At 42.4% G+C, this 25965-nt stretch overlaps 3 protein-coding genes across 8 annotated transcripts; all 3 read left to right on the top strand.

Annotated features, from left to right (window-relative positions):
• The first annotated feature begins 2116 nt into the window (after nucleotides 1–2116).
• On the top strand, nucleotides 2117–2677 carry LOC110304560 (small ubiquitin-related modifier 2-like). The gene is made up of 3 exons (XM_021175958.1): nucleotides 2117–2129; nucleotides 2334–2543; nucleotides 2601–2677. Exons 1-3 carry the CDS (start codon nucleotides 2117–2119, stop codon nucleotides 2675–2677), a joined length of 300 nt encoding a protein of 99 aa, XP_021031617.1.
• A 1137-nt stretch (nucleotides 2678–3814) lies between these two features.
• Nucleotides 3815–5467, top strand: LOC110304559 (keratin-associated protein 4-2-like). The gene is made up of 4 exons (XM_021175956.1): nucleotides 3815–3826; nucleotides 4754–4878; nucleotides 4966–5250; nucleotides 5338–5467. Exons 1-4 carry the CDS (start codon nucleotides 3815–3817, stop codon nucleotides 5465–5467), a joined length of 552 nt encoding a protein of 183 aa, XP_021031615.1.
• A 6570-nt stretch (nucleotides 5468–12037) lies between these two features.
• LOC110304449 (keratin-associated protein 4-2-like) lies at nucleotides 12038–21706 on the top strand. Of its 6 annotated transcripts, none has more exons than XM_021175858.1 (3): nucleotides 12094–12453; nucleotides 21302–21390; nucleotides 21496–21706. In XM_021175858.1, exons 1-3 carry the CDS (start codon nucleotides 12094–12096, stop codon nucleotides 21704–21706), a joined length of 660 nt encoding a protein of 219 aa, XP_021031517.1. The 6 variants fall into 6 exon arrangements, with proteins under 6 accessions (XP_021031518.1, XP_021031517.1, XP_021031522.1 ...); XM_021175863.1 differs by lacking the exons at nucleotides 21302–21390; nucleotides 21496–21706 and adding an exon at nucleotides 12684–12744 and having other exon boundaries at nucleotides 12094–12275; nucleotides 12396–12560; XM_021175859.1 differs by lacking the exons at nucleotides 21302–21390; nucleotides 21496–21706 and having other exon boundaries at nucleotides 12038–12200; nucleotides 12231–12765.
• Nucleotides 21707–25965: the final 4259 nt, after the last annotated feature.

Below are 25965 nucleotides of genomic sequence, written 5' to 3'. Positions count from 1 at the left end.
CCCTGGGAAATTCAACTGTGACAAGTACATTAGTGTTCCAAGATGTGGAGCAAAGCCTTGTTACTCAAGAATCTGGAGAGTTGGCTTGCTTCCTGTATGGTGTACTTCCCTGATCCTCAGAGACAAGCTGGGAGCTGGCTTTTTAATCCTGGACTTACTCAGCCAAAGCTAGGTATAGCATCTACAGCACCTCCACTTTCTTTCAGTCTTGACTCTTATGAAAGGATTGTTAGTCTTTTACACAACTACTGAATACCTTCCTATCAGCAGTCAGACGCAGACAGATTAGCGGGAGGCGGGGTGGGGGAGGTATTTATTGTTGGGGGAAGCCTGGGCCAGGGCTTGTGGGAAATGTCTATTCACTTACTACATAGGTTCTCAAAGTAGTGGTAATTATCAGCTCCATCATTCCCAAGGCTAATTAAAATCCTGACATATGGAGAACAGCTGGGGAATTTGGGACTTCAGACCTAATATGAAGCTAAGACCATTCCAGAAAGCAATGGGAGCTTGGCAGTTTTGTCTGCTAGGTGTGCACTGAGCTAGAGAAATAAACACTGCTTCTAAACCTCCTTGAAATCGCCTCTTTGATCCCTATAGTCCCTAGGACTCTTGTATTTAGGAGCCATTCCCTTTGATGGGGACTATTAAACTTGGAGCGCTTCATGTGTGGTCAAACTCCTTTCAGGGAGAGGCTGTAGATTTGGTTTCGTGGGGGTAGGGAGCAGGCCCATACGTCCTACTAATTACATGTCCTTCTGGTTCCCACATGGAAGCTAGTTAGAGGCTTGACTCTGGGGCATCAGCTCTGAGAGAATACAGTCAACTCCTGCATGGGGAAGCTGAGTTGAGGGTGGGGTGTCCATGGATTGCAGCTGCAAGTGCTTACCTGCATGTGTAAAGCCATCTCATTGTCCTGAGGACTGATTAAATACCAACCAAGCCCTTACCAGGGTTAGCTGACTGAGGAGCTGGCCTCTCTGTGAGAGCTATAAATATTGAAGAATTTAACTGGTAGTTCCACTCCTTGCAGGAGAAAGGTTGGAGACATGATTTTGTACCTCATGTGAGGCAGGAAAAGACTGGTGGATGCTTGCACAAGGCCCATACAATATCATGCCAATCAACAACATTCCAGCATGGAGTAGGGAGGGGTTCATGAAGCCCTCTCTTCTAGATGAGGAGCTGTGGTGGTTTAGGGAGAGTCAGATTTCTTGAAGTGTATGTCTCCTAGTAGATCAACCCTGTTCCCATGGATAGAGCCTCACACCCATGAGTATATGGGAAGTACAAATGAACTCGGTAGTTTAAAGAAAAGGGGCCACGAGATTAGGATGATAGAGGTGGATCTGGAGCAGTTATGGATGGAATGGGAGATAAAAAGGATCACAATATATTTTATACATGTGTATATTCTCAAGGCATGATTAAAAATATTGTATTAAAAATATTTCCCTGAGATCTTCCTGCGATATGTCCCTTTGACTCCTGGATCAATCTATTCCCTTTGTGTTTTTTACATGTGTTTCCATCTTTAAGTTGTAAAGTTACTACACTTCTGTGCTCTACTTTGGCATCTTATTCTGGGATGTAGAAACTCTAGTTGTATACTGGGATATCACAGGAAAAAAAAAGAATAGAGAGACAGTTTCTAGTCTCTTCTCCAGACTCTCTTGAGTCAGACCTAATTGAGACTCTACCTTGTAGTCCTCTGGTTTGCAGCAAGCTCCCCTCTCCCCTGACAAGGCGTTGCTTTCCAGGCTACCAGCAGGCTTGAGATGTGTGTGACTTAAGAGAATGCTTTCTTATGAAATGCACCAGTGGAGATCAGAATTTTATGGCAAGAGCAAGATTCAAAATATTTACAAAACAGAAATTTAATGTCATCAAGTAATCAGACATCAGATTTAACTATAGAACTCACTCAGCCTTGAGACACCCCCCGTTCCCCTGTGATGTGGTGTTGAAGATGACTCTTAGGGAATTTGAGTCAATGGCTGGTTACTCTCCAAACTTCTTCAGCATCTCAACTGACATGCCTGGACTGGTAATGATGGCTGACCATCAGGCTGGCCTGGAATGCCCAAACCCATAGCATTCTAAGGATATGGCAAAGATGTGGTTACATGGTAAGACATGATTCTACTTTCTTTAAAATTTTCTGGTTTATAAAGAGTCATCTTGTAAAAGATTAAGAAGAAAAGCAATCAGATAAAGGTTAAGGTCTTAAATAGAATAAAATGAAACAATAGTTTCATTATAGAAACTATTATGGTCCTCCGCTGCCTTCTCCTTCTTCTGCCGCTCCTGATGCTGCTTGTGTGCTCCTTCAGTGAGGACCTGGTGCCTCTTTTGTGAAGCGGCAGCTGAGAAGATTCCGGTGCTCACCATTGCTGATGAGATACCCAAGGATGGAGTCAAGACTGAGAACAACGATCATATTAACTTGAAGGTAGCAGAACAGGATGGTTCTGTGGTGCAGTGTAAGATTAAGAGACATACATCACTTAGTAAACTAATGAAAGCCTATTGTGAATGGCAGGGTTTGTCAATGAGGCAGATCAGATTCTGGTTTGATGGACAACCTATCAACGAAACAGACACACTTGGCCAGTTGGAAATAGAGGATGAAGATAGGACTGATGTGTTCCAGCAGCAGACTGGAGGTGTCTACTAAAAAGGGATCCTGCTACTTCAGAATTTTGTTATAGACCAAGAATACATTCTCAATTAGAAAGCTGCAATTGGATCCCTCCACATCCTGACTACCACAGGATAGTTTTCTCTTGTCTTTCATTTCCCTGTCCCCATTTCTTTACTGTACATAAAATAACTGATGTATGTGCACAAACATATTGCTCTTTTTTTTTCTTTTCATTTTTTAAACTAAATGGTCAATGTTCTGTTTTGGCTGACATCAGATGGAGATGGTCTGAGGGAAAATACTGGGTCTGTAAAAATATCCCCTTCTCCATTAGTGGCATGCTCATCCTGTAAGTTATTTTGCTCTCATTGTTTTAACAAAAGAACCCAACAACACCAAATCCTTGCATACCTTGTTCAATGGGAGAATTTTAATGATTTTCATTTATCATTGTAAAACCAAGGACAATTTTATAACATTTTTGTATTCAACTGTTACATGTAGAGCAATCTGTCTTTAAGTAAGGATGAATTACTCTTGAATAAGATGATCCTTGATAGTTTTCCCTTCAAGTCAAGTGTCTTGTTGTTTAAATGAACTTCTTGGTTATTTAAAAAAAACTATTATCATATTTTATAATTTATATAAATTTAATATATAATATATTAAATTATTTTTACTTTATATATACTTATATAACTATGAATTATATATAATATATAATTAAATAAAAATATAATTTAAATATATTATATAAAATAATATAAAAAGTATAGTTTCTTATAAGAAACTATTATTAATTACTTTAAAACTAGTAACACCTATATCAGTCTCTACCTTTCCATGTTCAAAATAATCATGTTCTAGTTCATATTCTATTTTATAAAAATATAAATATAATTCATGCCAATGTTGATGTAAGTGTTCTTAATAATATAAGCCTTATTACTGACTCCAATGTTGATTCCAGTGTTCACTCCAGAACGAACAAACAAACAAACAAACAAACAAACCCACGACTTTAAAAAAATAATTCCTTGAAAATTTCCTGCGGGCATTCAATGTATTTTCATTTCCCTTCCTCTAACTCCACTTGACTCCCAACAAATCACCACTGGGTCCAGTTGGTGCTGCTTATGTACTCGTGGGTGTAGGATCATCCCGTGGGGCATGGGTAACCTAGTAATGGTCGCCACCCCTAAAGAAAAGTGATTCTAGCTCTTTAGCTGTGGGTGGGGAGCATCAGGAGCCCTTTTGTGAGAGCTCAGGCAGAGTTGGAACATCTATGCATGCTCCTACTATCCTGCTCCAAGCCTCAAGGAACACTGTAAAAGAATGGACAGACAGAATGTATTACCTGAAGAATGTAGAGGAATGCTGTGAAATGCCAGCCTCTGGACTTGACATGAACTAGCAGAAACAACTGTGGTTATTTACATAATACCTTCACAGTCCTGTACAAGGCCTATGCAAATCCCAGCCAGTTAGATTCATTAACTTTTCATAAACAGAAAACCTGTGAACCTCCTCAAGTCCAGGAAGAGGGGATGGGAATAATTTGAGTGTTGTGGGGTTTCTTCTATTGCTGCTCACTGACTATTTTGGGTTACAACTGACTACACTGCACATATTTTAGCCTGCCTTTCAATACCTTAGAGATTTCAGGATATCTGATCAGACCTACTCAGTCTCTTTTCCTTAGAGAATGCTAAAACTATTGTAGGCATGATGTGTGCCCAGTCAGGGTAGAGCAACACCCAGGCTTCATGCCATCCTTCACAGACCCATCCTCTAAGGGAGGAGCTGAAGAATTTTAAATGTGCACAAAGAGCACAAGGAAGAGAATATAAAATAATTCAGGAGGAAAGAGCAGATGGAGTGAGCATCAACACACTAAGTTTGTGATACTTAGTCAGTACTTGAACCATGATGATTGTGCTAAGTGTGTATCAGGAAGTCAATGAGATAAGCCTTAATCCAGAGGGAAAACAAGACAGCATCTTCCATTAAATGTAGAAAACGTAATTGCTCAATCTGATGATCATTTATGTAGTATGGTTAATAATAAAAAGGAAGGGTGTCCTCAGCAGGGTATAAAAGAGGAACCAGGTCAGCTCCTGTTGTGGCTCTGCCTGCTCTGAGGAAGGCTGTGGCCAAGGCTGTTGCCAGACCACCTGCTGCCAGACCACCTGCTGCCGCCCCAGCTGCTGTGTGTCCAGCTGCCACAGGCCTCAGTGCTGTCCATCTGTGCGCTGCCAGCCCAGCTGCTGCTGTTCCAGCTGCCGCTCCAGCCGTTGCTGCCTCTGCTGTGGTCGTTCCAGCTGTTGTGGATCTAGCTGTTACAGACCCAGCTGTTGCATTTCCAGCTGCTGCCGCCCTACCTGTTGCATTTCTAGTTACTGCAGGCCTTCCTGTTGCCAATCCACCTGCTGCCACCCCTACTGCTCCCGTCCCAGCTGCTGTGCTTCCAGCTGTTACAGGCCTTCCTGTTGCTGCCCCACCTGCTGTGTGCCCAGCTGTTGTAGGCCAAGCTGCTTTCAGTCTGTATGCTGCAAGCCCACCTGCTGTGTTTCCAGCTGTTGCAGACCTAACTGCTGCAGGCCCACCTCCTGCCACCCCACTTCCTCTGCTTGCAGCTATTGCAGACCTAGCTGCCTCCCCTACTATTCCCATCCCACCTGCTGTGTGGCCAGCTGTTGTAGGCCAAGCTGTTTCCAGTCTATGTTCTGTAAGCCCACCTGCTATGTTTCCAGCTGTTGCAGACCTATCTGCTGCAGGCCCACCTGCTGCTGCCCCAGCTGCTCTGGTTGTTCTTGTTGCTGAGTGTCTTGGCCTGGATCAGTTCTCTTTCTGCCCTTCAGACTATGCATATATTCAACAGGACATATGGCATACTGATGCTACAACCATATAGATTCATGGAATGATTTGGAAAAGCCCAATGTCTGTTACTATTTATTCTTTTTTAAAAATAATTTTTGATACTAATACATCAGAATTATAGTCAAATTGTTCTTCGTGTTGTTTTAGAGTTCCTTACTCTGTTTCAAAGTACAAGTCGTTAACTGTTTTGTTTCTAGATTTTTCCCCCCAATGTTTTCCCCCCTACGGAATTTATTTTCTTGTGGCTTGCTTGATATTTCCCAATAAAACTTTTAGTCTACGAGAGCATAACATATTCTTACCTCTAATTCTTTTTATTTATTCTTTTGGTTCATTTTCATTATGCACAGTGCTAGGTTTCACAAAGATAATCTCTTCTAAGTATATCATGTATTTTTAGCCTATTTTCCCCCATTCCCCTGTTTCCCCCCCACCTCCTTCCCCTTGGCCTTCATCTTCCACTTTGATGATATACACAATGTGCATATTTATCTATATATAAAATCTAGGACCACAGATAAAAGAAAATATGCATTTTTTTCTTTCTGAACTAGATATATTTGATTTAATGTGGCTATTTCCCAGCCAATGACATAATTCCATTCTTTTACTAGGTATATAAACAGTGTGGTGCTAATATCTGACATTTTCATTATACATGCACCTGGTGAATGGTGCCTGGTCCATTGAACATGAATGCCTGATGCAATGAAGAAGTTGGTTATTCTGAATAGCAATGAAATATGTATAGGTATATGCATCTCCATCTGTGTACACATTAGGACTGGATAGTTGAGTCACATGGTGGGTCTGTTTTTAGTTATTGAGGTACCTCTGTTGGGGATTGGTTATAATGCTTTGAATTAATTCTGTCCCCAAAATTGGGAATCTGCACAGCCAAATGCTGCAGGTCCTTATCCCCGATTGGTTTTTGATTGATCAATATTGAGACAAAGGTCAATGGCTGGACAGATAGACGGAGGCAGGACCTTTAGATTTGTGTGGGCTAGAAACTGGGAGAGAGGGAAGGGAGAAATGCCATGATTCGGAGGGAAACAGATCAGATTTAGAGCTGCAGAAGAAAAATTACCCAAAATGTACTTGAGAAGGAATGTGGCTCTGGAAGGGCTGCCCAGAAGTGTCTTGGGCAGCAAAGACTAGGGATCCACCCAGAAGGAGCCAGGTCAGCAAAGATAAAATATAGAATTAGAGGGTGTTAAGCCAGGAGTTCCAGAGGAAAAGTGTGCTAGCCACGGGGAGGATTAGAACTGCCCAACCTTTGAGCTAGTCAAGGGAACCAAAGCTGTTAATTAACTGCCACAACATATGTCCATACTGATTTCCATAGGGACTGAACCAATCTACGGTCCTCACTGGCAATGTCTAAGGCTTGTCTTTCCCCATGTTTTAACCAGCACTTATTGTCCTGTACTTTCTGTTCCTTTTGCCTGTCTGCCAATCTTTCTTCCTTCCTTTTTTCCTTCCTCCCCCTTCTCTTCCTCCTTCTCTTTTTCTCTCTCCTCACCTACCGGCCACCCATTCCTTCTTTCTCCCCTTCCTTCCTTTCTTCTTCTCCTTTCTTTTGTTCAGGGAGATCATCCCAAACCTTGTGTACACTAGGCTGACATTCTACCACTGAGCTGTACCTTCCTTCCACCCTATTGTGTTTTCTTTATGGCAATCATTCTGGCTGGAGTGTGGAATTTTTGTGTAACATTTTTTCACATGTTTATTGATTATTTGTACTTGAACTTTTAGTCTGTCCACATTTCTCTCCCCCCCCTCCCCATGACACAGAGGAATATGTCATCAGAGGGAGTCTTAGACCTGAAAAATTAAATTGGCTTTTGTAAATAATATTTTTATTCAAACTGGAGTTTAGTCTCACAGAAAAGAGACTCTTTCATCCGAGAAAGGACTGATATCCCAAAAGAATTGATATCCTGATTATGTAATGAACCAAAAAGTTACACCATCAAAAGAATAAATGATCCAATCAGAAATGGACAAATGGACCAAATAGATACATTTTAAAAGAAGTACAAATGCCTGACTAAATATGGATTTAAAATACACAACATCGCTATTCACCAGGGAAATGCAAATAAAAACTATGCTGAGATTCCATATCCCAGTCAGAATGGCTGCCAAGAAGAAAACAAGCAACAGATACTGGTGAAGATATGGGGAGGAGAGGCCTGTTACTATAGCTGAGAAGGTAAATGAGTGAGGCCATTATAGAAATCAGTATATAGGATTTACCAAGAACCAAAAATAGAAACCATTCAATTCTGTTATATTACTCCAGAAGGAAACTAAATCAGAATGCAAAAGAGATACCTGCATATGCATAATTATATATCCACACACTGTGGGGGTTAATTCTTTCTTTTAAAAATGTTATTGGCGTCTACTTATACTCCAACCACATTAACTCTGCATTACTGTTTTCTATCCCACTCATTCCTGGAGTGGTTACTTTTCTCTCCTCAAATAATTTTCCTTCTACATACATGGTGTGTGTGTGTGTGTCTGTATGTGTGTGTGTGTGTGTGTGCATTGATGCATACATGCATATGTGTGTGCATGTGCCTGCATGTGCTAATTTGTGCATGTGTGTATGCTCATGTACTTATGTATGTGTGCATGTGTATGAGAGAGCCTTGTGTGTAGATATAATATACATAGATCTATACTCTAAACTCGGCAAATGCCAAGCAAGCCTTTACTACCAAGCTACATACAGCCCAAATGCTAGACTCTGTATGATATAGAAATACATATTTATCTTTCTGAGTCTGGTATTTGGCTGGAGAAATAGAATGCTACTCAGAGGAAAGTGTTGAAACTGTGCTCAGCTCCTGGAAGGAAGAGAATGAAAGTCCCAACCACATGGTAAGCTAGTGTGATGGTTAACCTTGGTTGTCAACGTGATGCACCTTGAGAGAGAGAAGTTCAGCTGATGAACTGCCTCCAGTGGATTGGGCTGTTGTTATGTCTGTGTGGTATGTTCTCAATTGTTGATTAATGTGAGAAACTACTGTAGGCTGGGCCACCCCATGGTGGTTGGTCTTAGGAGATATAAGAAAGGTAATTGAATGTGAGCCCAGAAGCAAGCCTGTGAGCAATCTTCCTCTGTGGTTTCTTCTTGAGGTTTTGCTTTGAGATACTGCTTTTGATGATGGATTGTACTCTGTAAGCTAAAATAAACTTTTGCCTCCCAGTGTTGCTTTCGGTTGTGGAGTTTATCATAGCCACAGAAAGCAAACTAGACCAGCCACTCATCTCTGGGGGAGACTGCCTGTCTGTCCTAATCCTAGGATAAGCCCATGGTTCTCACAATCTTAAATCCAAATGTGGGGATTAGGTGTGACAGTGACTCCTACTGTATGTCAGGCCAGTACTGCAGAGAGAATCTATTTTGTCACTCCCATACCTCAGAGTGTCATCAGCCACAGTCCTGGGCGGGGACTACTATTAGAGATTAAGCTACTCTGGGAACCTATAGAGAAGGAGAAGTCATAAGACAGAGAGCCTGGGGATGTTCTGCTCCTGTGTCTAGGAAGGAAATGGACACAAGACATAGCCATGTAGAGAGGCAAGGTCAGATGTGGACATGATGAGAAGTTTAGGCAGCCAAGGAGTTGGTGGTTGGTGACATGGATGAATAATTCAAGCAGGAAACTGAGATTAGGGTAGGGGAAACCAGACAGAAATGCTGGAAATAGTTCTGGACTCATCAGGGTTACTTGAGGGCTATTCTTTCTCTAAAACATCTTGTGGATATTAGACTGGGTATTATAATGTGGTCATCAGGGACTTTGCCCCACAACACCTGGAAGAGTTCTTCTCCTCCCTCCTACAACAAAATAAAAAGTACACATCTTTCTTCAGAATGGTATCAGGAGAGCTACATTCTTTAGAGCCAGTACATGATGCAGGCTCAGGACAACAGACATGTCTCCTAAAGAGGTACAGTCAGCAACCCAGGTTAGTTCCCTGGCTATATAAATCTAGCAATAAGGACCATGATTGGGACAGAAATAGAGCAAGCACCAAAGAGCCTTGTAGGAACATTATGAGTCAATTAGGCTTGTTAAGAGCCAGAGGAGAAGAGAATCTCAAAGTCATTGCATCTCCAACTGGTTCTTGAATCTTCCCCAGCAACACCACCTTATCCTTAAGTCCCTCTACTGACAACCACAGGGCAACCCATTCCACAAGCCAACCTCATAGGATGAGTCACATGTTGTTCTCTGAGATGCCCACTTATCCTCTCTCAACACCCCACTGTCCTTTGGGGCAAGTTCCTCACACAGCGTTTCATGCTTCATGCCACTGCTTGACTCTAGTATCTCTTCACTGGGCCCAGTTTCCTGAGTCTTTCCATTTGTTGCGCATTAGTCATGTTGTTATTATCACATTTGCTTTAATCTCCCCATACGCCAGATTCATTTCCATTCTTCTGGTTTGTAGAATTAAGCACATTTTGCAGGTAGGTTTGGGCTGCTCAGAGAAGAGAATTATGTCTTCTACATAGAAAAATACCACACTTCCGTGAATGCAAGAGTGTTTGTGCACAGGAACTTTAACGTTCCAGGGTTTAATGTCTGCAGATGGCTGGCTGTGTGAACCAACCCTGAACTTACTGTAGTGTGATATACCAAGAATTCGTTACTCTAAGTCACACCAATGTCTTAGAAAGGTGCAGTGGTTACTTCTACACCAATAGGTCTCAGCCCCTCTTCTTTTCTTCTATTCTGAGGTAGGGTTCTTTCTATGTAGTTTCAGGTAGCCACACATTGACAATGTAGCCTAGGTTGCCCTCACACTCATGGATCTCTTTCAGCCTCCTAAGTGCTGAGAGCGCAGGCATGTGCTCCGATGCTCACTGTGAACCCATTATTTCTCTTAAGTCCAAGAGTAACATGCTAATTTGATCTACATATTAGGCCTGGATAAAGATTGATGAGGTTGGGCACAATCTCCGAGATTATAGGTTATATTTAAAAATTCCTTCCAAGAAATTTAAATGATTCACTCTTCCCAATATTGCTCACCTTGATGGTAGTGACCTAGTTAGGAGTTAGTTAGTTAGTTAGTTAGTTAGTTAGTTAGTTTTGGATTTGACATTGCCTCTGAAATAATCTTAATCTCTGTTAGTGTTTTCTCTCATGCGAGCAAGAGTAAAGCATTTGGAGGCATGACTCTCCACTCAGCACAGCTTCTCTTTCCTAAATTCACAATCTGCAGACATTCAGAAGAATAGAGTTTACGGAGAGACTGACACCAGACTGGAGTTGCCTGTGGGTGTTCTCAAAGAGCCTGACTTAATAAGGCCATTGTCGTCCAGAGTGCCCTAAAGTGAAAGGTGGCATGAACCTGGGACATCATGACATAAAGTCAGGATCTTCCTCAGGTCCTCTTGACTCCAGAGACAGGGAAGCATTAGGGACTGTCAGGCGTCCTTGTTTTCCAAAAAGGCAGCAGCTAGAAGTTGAGTTAGGCATATTTTTTTCCAGCCTTTAAGCATGTACTATGTTTTTATAGTGAAAACACACAGGCAGATGTCTTCTGAGCTGAAAATCTGTACCCTTTCACCTCCTGTTTATGAAAACTAAAACTGGAGAGTAAACACTGAATAACAACCCAGACAAAAGGCAGAAAAGCACCTAGGCTTTATGGGCCCAAGCCACCGTGACAGGATCCAAGTTAGAGCAACAGGTTAGAGAAACACAGTGAACTAGAGTGGTTGGGTAGGCAAGTGTCTCCTAAAAAGAAATGGGAAGTGAGTCAGTGTGGCCAGCAAAGCCAGAAAGACAATGTTCAATGATGGAAATCAGCTCCACCCACAGCAGGGAGCCAAGGGACTGGATCTCATTCTGTAGCTAGACTTGGCAGCCAAATTTCCCTCAGAATAAGTTTAGGGTGTTTTGTTTGGCAAAAAAGGTAACATCAAAATTTCAGGTGTCACTATTGTATTTGAAAACAGTGTTGTATTTCCCTTGAGAATGCCTAAACACCGAATCACAGCTGGCAGGGGAGACTTCAGTGTTCTCATGTTCAAACTGTTTGTTGTTGTTGTTGGACAATCTTACCAGTAACAAATGAGCAATCAAGACTGTGCCATGAATTTACTCCCCTGGGTAATCAGAAACAATTAAATGCTAGAAGAATCATTGTCACACCAGGATAGACAGGCCATGCCATGTGAATAGAGACTGAAATGTATAATATCAAGAGGTAAATTGTCCTGGGACAGTGCCCTTTGATGATGTCAAGTCAGAAAGGTAATTCGGAAGTGCTGACAGAGGAATTCTAACACATCAGGAAGAGACATCATGTTTCCTACCCAATCTGAAAATGTAACCAGGAAAGCAATCTTGTTTAATTTTATAATCACATACTATTTATCAACACAAACAATAACAAGGAAAGAATGCTGCATGTGAGGACAGCAGCCCCTCAGCAGGGTATAAAAGGGGATGGAGGCAGGGAGACTCCCACTTCCAAACCTTCCAACCCACCTTCTTGTAAACCTACCAAGAACCTCCACCTCTAACACCATGGTCAGCTCCTGTTGTGGCTCTGTCTGCTCTGAGGAGGGCTGTGGCCAAGGCTGCTGCCAGCCCAGCTGCTGCCAGACTACCTGCTGTAGGACCACCTGCTGCAGGCCCAGTTGCTGTGTGTCCAGCTGCTGCAGGCCCAGCTGCTGTGTGTCCAGCTGCTGCAGGCCTCAGTGCTGCCAGTCTGTGTGCTGCCAGCCCACTTGCTGTCGCCCCAGCTGCTGCATCTCCAGCTGCTGTCGCCCTAGCTGCTGCATCTCCAGCTGCTGTAGGCCCAGTTGCTGCAGGCCCAGCTGCTGTAGGCCTTCCTGCTGCCAGCCCAGCTGCTGCGTGTCCAGCTGCTGCCGCCCCAGCTGCTGTGTGTCCAGCTGCTGCAGGCCCAGCTGCTGCCAGTCTGTGTGCTGCCAACCTACCTGCTGTCGTCCCAGCTGCTGTATCTCCAGTTGTTGCCGTCCTAGCTGCTGTGTGTCCAGCTGCTGCAGGCCCATCTGTTCTGGTGGTTCCAGCTGTTGTGGGTCTAGCTGCTGCAGACCCAGCTGCTGCATTTCTAGCTGCTGCCGCCCCTCCTGTTGTGTGTCCAGCTGCTGCAGGCCCACCTGCTGCCAGAGCACCTGCTGTCGCCCAGCTTGCTCTAGTTGTTCTTGTTGCTGAGAGCTCCCCCAAGCAACATTCCATATATAGAGCACTTGTGAGCTGAGTCCTGAGACACCGGATGTAAACCCTTACTTCCAGTTTACGAATACGCTGTTTTTGCCTACAAATATACCCTCTCTCTCACTCATGCTTTCTCTTTCCTATATGAATGCAACTTTCAATTTCCTTTAGATTCCTTAAAACTATGATGTCATGCCCAGTGAAATACTTGTTATCTGCAATATTTCCTAAAATGGAGTTATTCCTACAATGAAATAAATGTGGATTTGCAGCCATAGAAATATATAAAGGCATTTCGTCTTTTTTTCCTCTTTCTGTTGTCACGTGCCAGCTTTTCTGTAGGCCATCTCTAAAGACAAGCCCACAGGAAGCAGTGGCATGCATACCAGCTCCTCATCTGTAGAAATCTCCATTTGAAAGCATAAATATGGATGCTTAGATCCAGTACCTGGATGCCTCCTGCAGACAGTCTCTTACAAAGACCAGGCTTTAGGCAGCAGAGCTCCAACCTCTGTGCCCCTGCATGTACTTAAGGGGATATCAATGGGCAACGTGCAGAAGCCAGCTGTATTGAAGGGGCTGCCACACTAAAAAGGTGTGTGCTTTGCTATGCTTAGTAAAAGAAGAACCTTAAACGGGAACTTTTGGAGGTAATATTAACAAGAAAAGGTTCCCCAAAGGAACCTGGGAGAAATTTCCAGGAAATAGATTACAGTAGTAGAAATACAGGGTGCCTTCCATAAATGCCAACCCGTCAGACATCGTGTGACAGGAAAGTTCTGGAATGTAAGCAGGACTACAGCCCTTCCTTTCTTAGAGGCAAAGTCCCTTTCTTTGCACAGTTACTCAGTCACCACCATCTGTGGCCACTTGGCATAAGAGGAGAGGAGCAAATGAGCAGTGTGAGCCACCTGCATTCTGTGCTCACACTTGTTTAAGTGTGAGGACCATTAAGATACAGGGTACCTGAGTAGAACATCCTATACCCACCCATACACCCCTGTCTTTTAGATACTCCAACCCATTAGTCAGAATCAGAAGAGAAAGGTGTAGTAGGTGAATCAGATGCCTGCTTTGAAGAGCCACTTAGGTCATGTCCTGAGAGTTCTGAGCCAGTGGTGACTAGATTTTTATTTAACTCTAGATGTTATTCTTGGTCATTCACACTTAGCACTCCAACTAAAATTGCCAGCACTGCTCCTTGGGGAAGTCATCACTGCTAAGATATGCTCCTCTCTTCTGTTGATCAGTGTCCCTACTCCACTATGGCAGTGAAGTCAGTCTCTGTGAGTGAGCATCAGGCACTCAGAAGCTCTGTGTCCTTGTATAGCATATTGTGGCAAAGGGGAGGAGAGTCAAGAGAACCTGAGGTTGAGACAGTGAATTTATATTTCTCTCCTATCTCCTCTTACCTTGATATCTTTAGGACTCTATTTGCATTCCATACTAGACACCTGCTAGCTTTTTATTGATTGTTTCTAGCTTTTTATTGATTCTGTGTGAATTTCACATCATGTACCCCAGTACAGCTCATTTCCCTGTCCCCTCATATCCATCTTTCACTTACACACACACACACAAACACACACACACACACACACACACACACACACACACACACACACACGGAGAGAGAGAGAGAGAGAGAGAGAGAGAGAGAACAACAACAGCAAAATAAAACAGAAAACATATCACGTTGGAAGCTATAGAATATTATAGAGTGTGTCACACTATGTCCATCCCTCTGTCCATAAATCTTTACTTGCAAATGTTCATTGCAATGTGTCAATGGCCTGGTTTGAAGTCTCTGACTTCTTAGACATTAGAAATACTGAACCCTCACAGGGTCTCCCCCTGGTTATCCTGTTGTTGCCCTGTGTCATGGAGATCCTCAAGCTTTGGATCAGCAGGACTGGCCTTTTCTTGCATCTCAACCAACCCTTAGCAGTTGGTACAGATGTTGGGGTAGGCCAATTCAGAAGCATCCCAACCAACCCTTAGCAGTTGTATGTTGGGGTTAGCCAATTCAGAGCCCTGGATCTTGGTTTGGGTGGTACCTGGGCTGGTCAGTGCACCAGCTCTCCCTTATCTGCACCACTAGGTCAAGCTCTCTAGAACTGCTCAGGCTAGGCCATTCAGTGCCACTATTGGCAGGAGGCAGGGTCAGCTCTCCTGCCCTCAGAGTTAAGGAAGTTGGGATAGTTGCCCACTATCCCAAGTGCTTCAGTCTTTGAGGGGCTAGGTAAGCTTTTTGGCTCTCATATCTTAGGGATGGCTCTTGAGCCTTTGCTATCAGGACCAGCTCCACTGTGTTGCCCAGGTGAGGTGAAGGTTCCACTCTTTAGAGTGCTACAGCCAGTGAGGGGGCAGGGATAACTCTTCCACTCTCATGCCCTCCCTCAGGGCCAGCTGTCCTGACTATTGCAGGTGGGAGTGGGGGAGGAGAGGGGAGGGGCAGCATCACCCCATCATCTCCTGAGTTCTTGTCCTCAGGGTGGTTCACCTGTGCCCCCCCCACCAGGGCCAGCTCTACTGTGCTGTCCAGACAAGGTACAGGGCCTGCTCTCCTAAGTGCTGCAGCCATCGAAGGACAGGGTCAGCTCTCACTCACTCTCATAGCCTCAGGGCCAGGTTTCCCAACTGTAATAGATGATGAGGGATGAGGAGAAGGAGCGCATTGCCCTAGCATCCATGCCATCTCATTGCAGATGAGTGGCAGGGCCAAATCTCTCTCACTCACACCCTCTGGGCCAGCTCACCCACACCCCTACTCACACCACCAGGGCCTGTGCTACTGTGCTACTCAGCCTAGGGTCAGCTCTGCTGTGCTGTCCAGGTAAGGTGTAGGATTGAGAGAGAGGTATGATCAAAGTATATTATGTACTTATATGAAGTATCGTGAAGAAATCCATTATTCCATTAACACGTGTGCCTTAGTTAGGGTTTTACTGCTATGAACAGACACCGTGACCAACGCAAGTCTTACAAATGACAACATTTAACTGGGGCTGGCTTACAGGTTCAGAGGTTCAGTTTATGATCATCAAGGCAGGAAGCATTGGCAGCATCTAGGCAGCTATAGTGCAGGCTCCTGAAAGTTCTACATCTTTATCTGAAAGCTGCTAGCAGAATATTGACTTCCAGGCAGCTAGGGTGAGGATCTTAAGCCCATGCCCACAGTGACACACCTACTTCAACAAGGCCACACCTACCCCAACAGGGCCACATCTTCTAATAGTGCCACTCCCTGGGCCGAGCATATAGAAACCATCACAACATGCTAATAAAGCATAGATGCATACATATGCATATATACTAATATGCATATATCTCTAAAGCCTTCAGTAGCAGATATTCCAAAATTGGGTGCCTTTGTCTTATAATTAGGAGCACCGGGTTCTCCTTCAAAATCCACAGATTGCTGGGAGTTACACTCCATTCCTGTTACAGTTACCATTCATAACTGGTTACTCATCCCATAATTATACTCATATTAATTCTCAGAGCTAAATGGTTCTACCTGGATTCTTTGGTGGTCCTATCATTCCCATTACGCCTATAGAGCTATATCTATCCTGCAGCAATACTTCCTGTGAAAACAAGGATGTTAGTGAATTATCTCTACTTTGAATTTTTCCACAATGCTGATGACCCCTTAATTGCTCCATCCTAATCACTTAATAAACAGAGCGTCTCTTGGGCCAGACAGAAGCAAAATGAGTTTGTTGTGTTTATGGCCCTCAAGTCTATTCTTGTATATCTACTTCTCGACAATCTTTGGTCGCTTCTTTTACTCAGTGCTCTTTGCACTAGTCACTTGTCATTCTCTGACTTCAAAACTTAGCAGCATAAGCACTGCACACTATAAACTCACAGTGTCCATGGGTCAGGAACAGAAACAGCATTGATGCATTGCTGGTTTCCTAGTACTTCATAAGCTCCAGAAAGACATTGATTGGCATCGAGGTCTTCTCTATGGAGTCAGTCTGAAAGAGTTCAAATTTAACTCATGTCTACGATAGCTGAGAATACCTTCTTCCTGGACACCATTGGGATGAGAGCCTCAGCACCTTTGTGGGTATTGAATGAAGGTTTTTGTCACATGATTATGACACACCCAGCTCACTTGGTACCACTCCTGGGCTTGTGGTCCTGGGTTCTATAAGAAACCAGGCTGAGCCAGTCATAAGGAACAAGTCAGGAAAACAGCACTTCCCTATAGTTTTCTGCATCAGCTCCTGCCTCCAGGTTTCTGAACTGCTTGAGCTCCTGCCCTGACGTCTTTCAGTAACACTTTCCTTCCCAAATTGCTCTTGGTTATGGTGTTTATCACAACAGCAAACATGCTAACTAAACAAATCCCAATGGAAGGTGTGCCTCAACGAGCTATGAACCTTTCCTGTGATTCCCCCTCTTTCAGGTTCACAACCACCTAATATTGGCCCTCTGTGTTACAACACTCAGACTGTAACACATACCATTTGGTGGATAGTCTGCATGGTCAAAGCACAGCAACCATAACTGAGGCTAACTTGGAGGTTGTCTATCTAAGTAAGACAGTATGGAACACTGAGTGTCATACTTCAAAACACACAGAGTGGCATTCTGTTGTAGAGCATTAAAAACAGTAAGGCTAGACTTTATTGTTTAAAAAATGCATGCTTAGGTGATTGAATTTTGAATATAAGAAATTAAAAAAATTGGGACAGTGACTGTGGTAGAGGGATAGAAAGAGGAAGGGAGGGAGGAGGGAGAAAGGGAAGAAAGGAGGGAGGGAAATGTAGGAATCCCACTTGAGGAAGCAAAGACTCTCCCCTGGGCTTTGGGTAGATAGATCCTGTAGCTAGAATTTTGCAACTTTGTAGGTTCTTTTTTCCTTCACCCTTCTCCAACCCCTCTCTTCCATCCTTTCAGCACCCTAACACTCGATAGGGAGAAAGATGGATAGAGGGGAAAGGGAGTGATGCTCCAGTTAGTTACTTCCTGCTGATTAAGGGTGTCAGGTTCCTTGGGACAAGTTTGATCTTCACCTTGGGATATCTAATTTCTTCTTGCTGTTTCTATTTTGCACGTGACTACTTAACACTCTGTAACCAACAACAACCAAGTAACAACCAAACAACCTGTCCACCACTCCTTGGGGCCTTAGCATTTATATACCCTCTAAAGAGATCCCAGAATTCCAAACATCACACAATCACAGAAACTATCTGTCACTGGCAAAATCATGCCCCTGCTAGAGCACAAGGCAAATCATAGTCAGCTGCTGTGTACAATCTGAAGCAACCCCATATCCCACACCCGGGATTAAAATGAACACATATTATTATAATATTTCTGTGTTTTTTAAAAGAAACCAAAATTCTCACTACATGATACTGGATTAATAATTATTTGTATATTGTATATGAATATTCCATATACTCTCCAGTGTACCTATGTTTTCTATAAAACCAAATGTGATCACTGTGACCAGAACCAGTAGATCTATGGGAGATAAGAAGGCAGTTTGGTTCAGCCTGACTAAGTGGCTGGTGTTAGTTCAAATATTGGTAGTCTGACCCTGATTAGTGTTTTAGGCATATTTAAGGACAGCACAAATAGATGAAAACTATTCCCATGATATTTAGCTCAATCCCTTGTGCCCAACAAAGCACACACAAATCTCTTTGAGGATCAAGGTAAGCTAAATAAAGATTAGATGTGACTACATCGACACCATGCACAAAGATGGGTTTTATAGACTGATTACATGTGACACCTTCCATAAAAATAGGTTCTATAGATCAACTGAGAAAAACAAGTTCAAGATAAGGGGGAGGAATCCATGTGGTCTTGGCCACACAGGTAGCACAAAGGTCATGAGGCTATTAATCACAAAACAGACTATGCATCTCTTTCTTTGAAGGAACAACACTGTATGTTTAACATTTCAGATTCCCATTATCTTTGAGCACAAAGATCTCTGTGCCTCCTACAACCAAATACTTGCAACCAGGTAGAGATAAGCAACATATAAAGATTAAAACAAGCAAACAAACAAACAAGGTGAAATAAATCAACAATAGATAGACATTGCTATTACTTCACAAATTGTTCTGAATATATGTATCATTTCACAACAGGCCCAACAATATTATTTAATGTATGTTCCAAAATATGTAAGTGAAGTTTAATTTTTAATATAAGGTAATGTAGATGAATCCAAAATAAAGTCTATTTTTTCTCTCTGCTAAAATAGCTATTTGTGTCTCTATTTAGATCAAGATATTTTCATGAAGAAAAAAGTCAGAATGAAAGCCACCTAATTGCAGTATATTTTAGCTACATATAAAATATATAGCAGGTATTTATAAACGAGAATGCACTCTGTAATTACATAGCATAAATGATCTGTGACCGGAAAAGTCTGGTTTGCTTACCATGCATTTAAAGTTCCCATTGTCACCAGACATCTGATTACTTGCATTTTCAATTGCTTTGATCCTGTTCCTGGATGGCATTTACAAATGTCAGCCATGTTCATTCCCATTTCCAAAGTGTTTATTTGAGTTCTTTCATTATTATCATAAAACGATAGAAAAATAAATAGCTTTAAGGGGAAGGAAATTTTATAGCAGGAAAAAATTATTCACTACTTTCTACTCTGTGTGATAAAAGATGGATTTGTAAATGTGGTCCAGATGTTAAAAATCAATTCTACTTAAACAGATGTGGGTGGAACTTATCCAGGATGGGAAATGATTTCCCCACTTCTGAGTTTCCTTTGCAATGTCACTCAGTGTAAGGGTCTAGATTCAGTCATTTCTCACCGTAGCTTAAGATAGAGCAGTTATTCTTACCCAGGTGAGTCTGTTGGTGTGGGAACTAGAGTAGCTTACAGCAGTAAAGAGTGGTTTAAATGCTTAGAGCTCATTGTTTGTAATTCAGAATTTCTCTATTAGTCATATACCATTGATTAAAATGTCATTAATTTGCAATCTATGTTCTTAGTTGAAATGGACACAAATGCATGCAATATGGACAATTAAAGGGGTTGGGTCTCAAACTCTACTGCCCGTTGAGAGACTTGGAAAAAGTTCAGAATCCTCTGAGGTTTTACTCCAGACCAATTAAATAAGATTAGTTCTGGGCAGAACTCAAGAACTAGCCAGTTTGCAACAGGGTGGTTCCACCATGCAGCCAACCATGGGAACCTCTGCCTCAGGGACTGGTATTATCTATCCATAGACTAGGACAAGAATGTATCTTGTCTTTTGGAACTGAAAAAATGGCTCAGAAAATTGCTGGGGTGGCAGAGGAGCAGAGTTTGGTTCAAGGATCAGCCATGTCAGAGCATTTACAACTTGGCTTTCACTCCATCTCTGATATCCTCTATTGACTTCTACAGACACCTACTACTACTACTACTACTACTCACACACACACACACACACACACACACACACACACACACACGTATACCCTCACAACCCCTACTAATAAAAATAGATCTTAAAAAAAAAAAAACTGAGGATGAGTCATCCGCTCCCCGAAGCCATAGAAAGGAGATCTTAAAAAGTGATATATTCAACTTTTTTTAGGAGTGTGGAAATGTCTTTCTTAATCTTCTTAAATTTACATAGAAGTCTATATAATTAACCTTTCATTGGTACTTTTATATGTATGTATACATACATATAAAAGTACTTATGAGTACTTGACATACATATAAAAGTACTTATACATATATTTTATACATATACTTATGATATCTATATCATCTATCTCTATCTCTATCTCTATCTCTATCTCTATCTCTATCTCTATCTCTATCTCTATCTCTATCTCTATCTATATCTATATCTATATCTGTCTGTCTGTCTGTCTATAGTCTGTGTAGGAGTACGTGTCCATCCAGCTGAAGACACAGTTTCTTAGACTGTAAATGATACTGTCAAAGAGCTGCATCACCACAATTTTGGCCTACAGAAGTTGGGCCACAGAAGATGAGAAGAAATTGAAGAGAGCCAAGATGCATGATGCCAGGTGATGGCTCTCCTGAAGAAGCTAAAACAGGAAAGACACTTAACTGATGGCTCAGCAACGGTGGACAATGAACACACCAGGAAAAAAGAGCTCTTGTGTTTTATCCACCTTAAACATTTAACCAGGAAAAGACACTTGCCTAATTTGATTATCACCTAATTATTAACATAAACAATAACAAGGAAAGGATGCTGTATGTGAGGATAGCCGCTCCCTCAGCAGGGTATAAAAGGGGATGGAGGCAGGGAGACTCCCACTTCCAAATATTCCAACCCATCTTATAAACTCATCCAGAACCTTCACCTCTGACACCATGGTCAGCTCCTGCTGTGGCTCTGTCTGCTCTGAGGAGGGCTGTGGCCAAGGCTGTTGCCAGCCCAGCTGCTGCCAAACCACCTGCTGCCGCCCCAGCTGCTGCCAAACCACCTGCTGCCGCCCCAGCTGCTGTGTGTCCAGCTGCTGCAGACCCAGCTGCTGTGTGTCCAGCTGCTGCAGGCCTCAGTGCTGCCAGTCTGTGTGCTGCCAGCCCACTTGTTGCCGTCCTAGCTGCTGCATTTCTAGCTGCTGCAGGCCCAGCTGCTGCCGCCCCAGCTGTTGTGTGTCCAGCTGCTGCAGGCCCCAGTGCTGCCAGTCTGTGTGCTGCCAGCCTACCTGCTGCCGCCCCAGCTGTTGCCGCCCTTGCTGTGGTAGTTCCAGCTGTTGTGGATCCAGCTGCTGCAGACCCAGCTGCTGCACTTCTAGCTGCTGCCGCCCCAGCTGTTGCCAGGCCACCTGCTGCCGCCCCAGCTGTTGTGTGTCCAGCTGTTGCAGGCCCCAGTGCTGCATCTCCAGCTGTTGTCGCCCCATCTGTTGTCGCCCCATCTGTTGCCAGACCACCTGCTGCAGGACCACCTGCTGCCGCCCAGCCTGTTCTAGTGGTTCTTGCTGCTGAGCACCTTCATCCAGTCTCCTGCTCTTCATCACACATAGTTCTTGATGTAGTCCATGTGTGTTCTGAGTCCCAAGAGGCTCATTCTAAAGCCTCTGATACAAATGAGATTGATTTGGACAACAACTATTTGCCACACTGCAGCCTGCTTAGTATCTGTTTAAAATGAACACATTTGAGCATTCTAACCTCTCATAAAATTTGTTCTGTGTTATATTAAAAAAACAAACTTCCTAATAATAAATTAAAAGCTTAAAGGTACATAAGTAAAATGTCATTATGTCTCCTTATTTTTCTTGCTGAAATTGTCTTCAACTGCCCTTTAATGTCTTGGTAAGCTGAGAGTTTATTGGGTCACACAGGGAACAGTCATACCACTGGGTTTTTAGATCTCCTGACAAAAACTATTCTAGCATAGCTACTTTTCTGTACTTTGGGATTATTTGTTCCCCCTTTATGTGTGATGAGAGACCAAATGAATCTAGAGTAATAATCAATAGTTAGGCTATACTCTGAACATGTAGCAGCGAAAACATCACATTAATTTTATAAATTAAAACATATTATCTGTTTCTGTGGAATCAGGAACAGTCAGGCTGCATTGTCTGTGTCACACAGCTTCAGGAAAGATGCCATCTGGCCCTGGGGTCTCTTGTTATAGCCAACCTGGAAGGGTCCACCTCCATGTTCACTTCTGTGGTTGCCGAGAACATTCGCTTTCTTGACAGCATTGGGGTGAGGGCCTCTTGTCTCCTACACAGTAGCTGGATTTTTCAAAGAGCCACATTAGGGGTACTCTACCTCTGGGTAGAATATAATATCAAGCAAAAGGGGGAAAGTACAAATAGTAATATTCTACAAAAATTTTACAACATTTCTGTAAAGCTACACTATTCTGTTTATAGATATCTATTAGAGGGCTAAGAGACCCACAGCCAAGTGTTTGTTGGAGCTCAGGGAACCCTGCGGAAGAGGGGGTAGAAGAATGTTAGGATTTAGAGGGATCAGCTACTCCAGGATAACATGACCCACAGAATCAACTAAGCAGGGCTCTTAGAAGCTCACAGAGACTAACAGAGCAATCATGGAGCCTTAATGGGTCTGTGCTAGGACCTCTGCATATATGCTGTGATTATTTTGTTTGGGGGTTTTGTGGTACTTCTAACAATGGCAGTGGGGGTGTCTCTGATTCTTTTGACTGTTTTAGGACCCTTGTCCTCCTACTCCCTTTGTCTCATCCAGCTTTGACAGGAGGCGGTTTATTCCCATTCTTATTGAGTTGTGCCATGTTCAGTTGATATCCCTGGGAAGGATGCTCTTTTCTGAAGGGAAATTGAGGAGAAGTGGATCAGGTGGAGAGGAGAAGTGGTAGGGACCCTGGTGGAGTAGAGGAAGGGAAGAATGGGGCTGGAATATATTTTATGAGAGAAAAATGTAAAATTCCAATAATAAATCCCCCAGAAAGAAAGAAAGAAAGAAAGAGAGAGAGAGAGAGAGAGAGAGAGAGAGAGAGAGAGAGAGAGAGAGAAGGAAGGAAGGAAGGAAGGAAAGAAAGAAAGAAAGAAAGAAAAACAAAGACTAGCTAGAGTCCAGAGGCAGTGAGGCAGTGATTCCTCAGGGTTTAGTGGTTAAGGACATGGTCAAGACATATGCAGCCATTATGGGAGGTGAATGTCTCCTTTGACTTAGCTTTAGGCTACACTTCCTTAAGTGCTATTGTGCAAATGGACACATACATTTCTAGTATATGCATGCTTTTATATTAATAAAGATTGTTTCCAAACAGATGCACTGAAATCTTTAGCTAGGTTTAAACAGCAAGATTTGATTAAGCAATGAAAATATTTTAAGAGCAAGAAGGAATCAATTAATGGTTGGGGGCATTTCCATTATTTCTAATACACCTATCACTCTTAAGACTGATAATACTTCTTCATATATATGAATATATATATATAAATATATATTCAATATATTCATTTAATATATTCATTCATTCATTGCACATTCATTCATTCAATATATATTCATTAGTATTTAATGGAGCTTATTTTTAATTATAAGAAAGTTGATTGTATTGGAAATATGTGACTTTCCACTAGACAAACTTATTGTATTCTATGTATAGATCATGAGGTTATAAATGAGACTGTTACTCATATAATTATCCATTTTAGCTATAGACAAGACTCATACCAAGAATTTGTGGAAAAAATAATTGTATATACTAACACGATGCCTGACAAAATATAATCTCAGCCTGTGCCAGGCTTTGGAAAGATACCATCTAGCTCCTAGATGCCAAATACAGTTTTCTTCAGTCCCTCCTAACTGCACTGATGCTATAATAACTGGCTTCTTTCATTAGGATATTCTAAAAAGATGAAAAAAAGTTTAAAGGGAGAGAAGTTACTCAAGACATTGAACCCCACATAATGCAAGTCCAGCCCTGGTTGACATTACACAGTTCTGCTGCATCACAGTGCCATCAATCATCCATTCCGTTTGCTAGACTACCAGGGCAAGGTTTAGCGAGGGGTATGTACAGTGATGTGTGCCCATGTAGGGCTTCCTCCCTAATAACCCAGGGTGGCATCTAAAGCAATGTCTCCCTGGGCTTCAGTTCCACTGTTAGTGCTGTGACTGTTAGCCTGCAGTGCTTTGAGCTCAGTGCTCCCAGTTCAGGGAACTTTCCTCTGTGGTTCACAAGCAACTAAGTAAAATGTAACTGATTTCTCAAGCTCTCTTCTGAACAGAAACAGTTATGTGATGTGGAAGATTTAAGGAGAAGGGTTTCGAGTTTTGGTGGGCACTGAAATAAATGGAAGAACTTAATAAACTTTTGACACATAAGGTGTATTACAGAACTATCAAGTGGACATTGAGCAAAGGCAGTATTTGACCCTTCCCAAATGATTCAATCATGTGCCCAACTAGTTTGGTAGCTGTTGTTGTTTATAGATTTCAAGAATGTACTCCACTCTTTAAGTTGTTGAGAGTGTGTACCTGACTTTATTCTCAAATGTAGTTTTCAGTATTGGGCTTGACCACAGGCCCTTACACATGCTAGAAAAGTGTTCAACAACTGAGCTATAGCCCTCACTGCAAGAAGATTCTTTAATTTCCCTGAGTCTGCAGAGAAACCACTCCTCTAGTAACCATTTTGTCACTCGGCTGCTGTGATGCAGCATATGGAGCAAGCATTTTACTACCACGGACACATAAATGTTTAAATCTTTCACTTTCTTTAGCACAGCAGAAAAAAGCCTAAAGTAAAAGCATGATAATTAAGAGTTTGCTTATCAAGCCAATGAGATGAAAGTCTTGCAGTGAGATTTGTCTTTAAATGATCCCAGTGATGACATCATTACCAGCTAGTCTCTGTTTCTTCAGCCTAAGGCAACAAGAGAAGACAGAGCATTTCCTTATCAGAAACTCTAATCACCTAGCCAGGGGGATGGGGAATTTACACCCTTGAAGTCTCTATTCTGACCGCAGTATGAACAGTTGCAAGCTAACATCTCCTCATCTAAACAGCAATCAACTCCTTGTTACATCATTCTTAAAGGAAAACCCTAAGGTATCAGTCCAGTTCATCACTTAAACCATGGAGCAGGAGAGTCCTGTGTGTCTACAAGACCCAAGGCCTCAACAAATACAAAAAGGCTGGGGGAAGCTAGACCATTGGTTCCCAACCTTCTAATGCTGTGATCCTTCAATATAGTTCTGCATGTTGTGATGACCCCCCAACCATAAAGTTATTTTCATTGCTACTTCATAATTGTAATTTTTCTGCTGTTATGAATAGTAACATAAATATCTGTGTTTTCTGATATCTTAGGCAACCCCTATGAAAGATGACCTCCAAAGGAATCACAGCACACAGGTTGCAACCACTGAGCCAGAGCAAGAGGAAACGACATGCTGTCAAATAGGAGTTCTGACATTTTGAAACAGATATGATATGGTTGGCAGGATCAGTTAAAGGCAGAAGACAGATGACTAAAGAATAAGGCCAAAGAGCAAAACTTAGGGACATTCATTTTATGGTTTAACTCTGCTCTGCAGGAAAATTCTTTTAGGAAAAAAAAAAAGAAGATAAAAATAATAATAAGAAGAAGAAGAAGGAGAAGGAGAAGGAGGAGGAGGAGGAGGAGGAAGAGGAGGAGAAGGAGAAGGAGAAGGAGAAGGAGAAGGAGAAGGAGAAGGAGAAGGAGAAGGAGAAGGAGAAGGAGAAGGAGAAGAAGAAGAAGAAGAAGAAG

Source organism: Mus caroli, chromosome 11 (assembly GCF_900094665.2).
Source record: "Mus caroli chromosome 11, CAROLI_EIJ_v1.1, whole genome shotgun sequence".
Taxonomy (NCBI): domain Eukaryota; kingdom Metazoa; phylum Chordata; class Mammalia; order Rodentia; family Muridae; genus Mus; species Mus caroli.
Note: the sequence above shows the minus strand (reverse complement) of the source record. Positions and strands in the feature narration are given on the sequence as shown.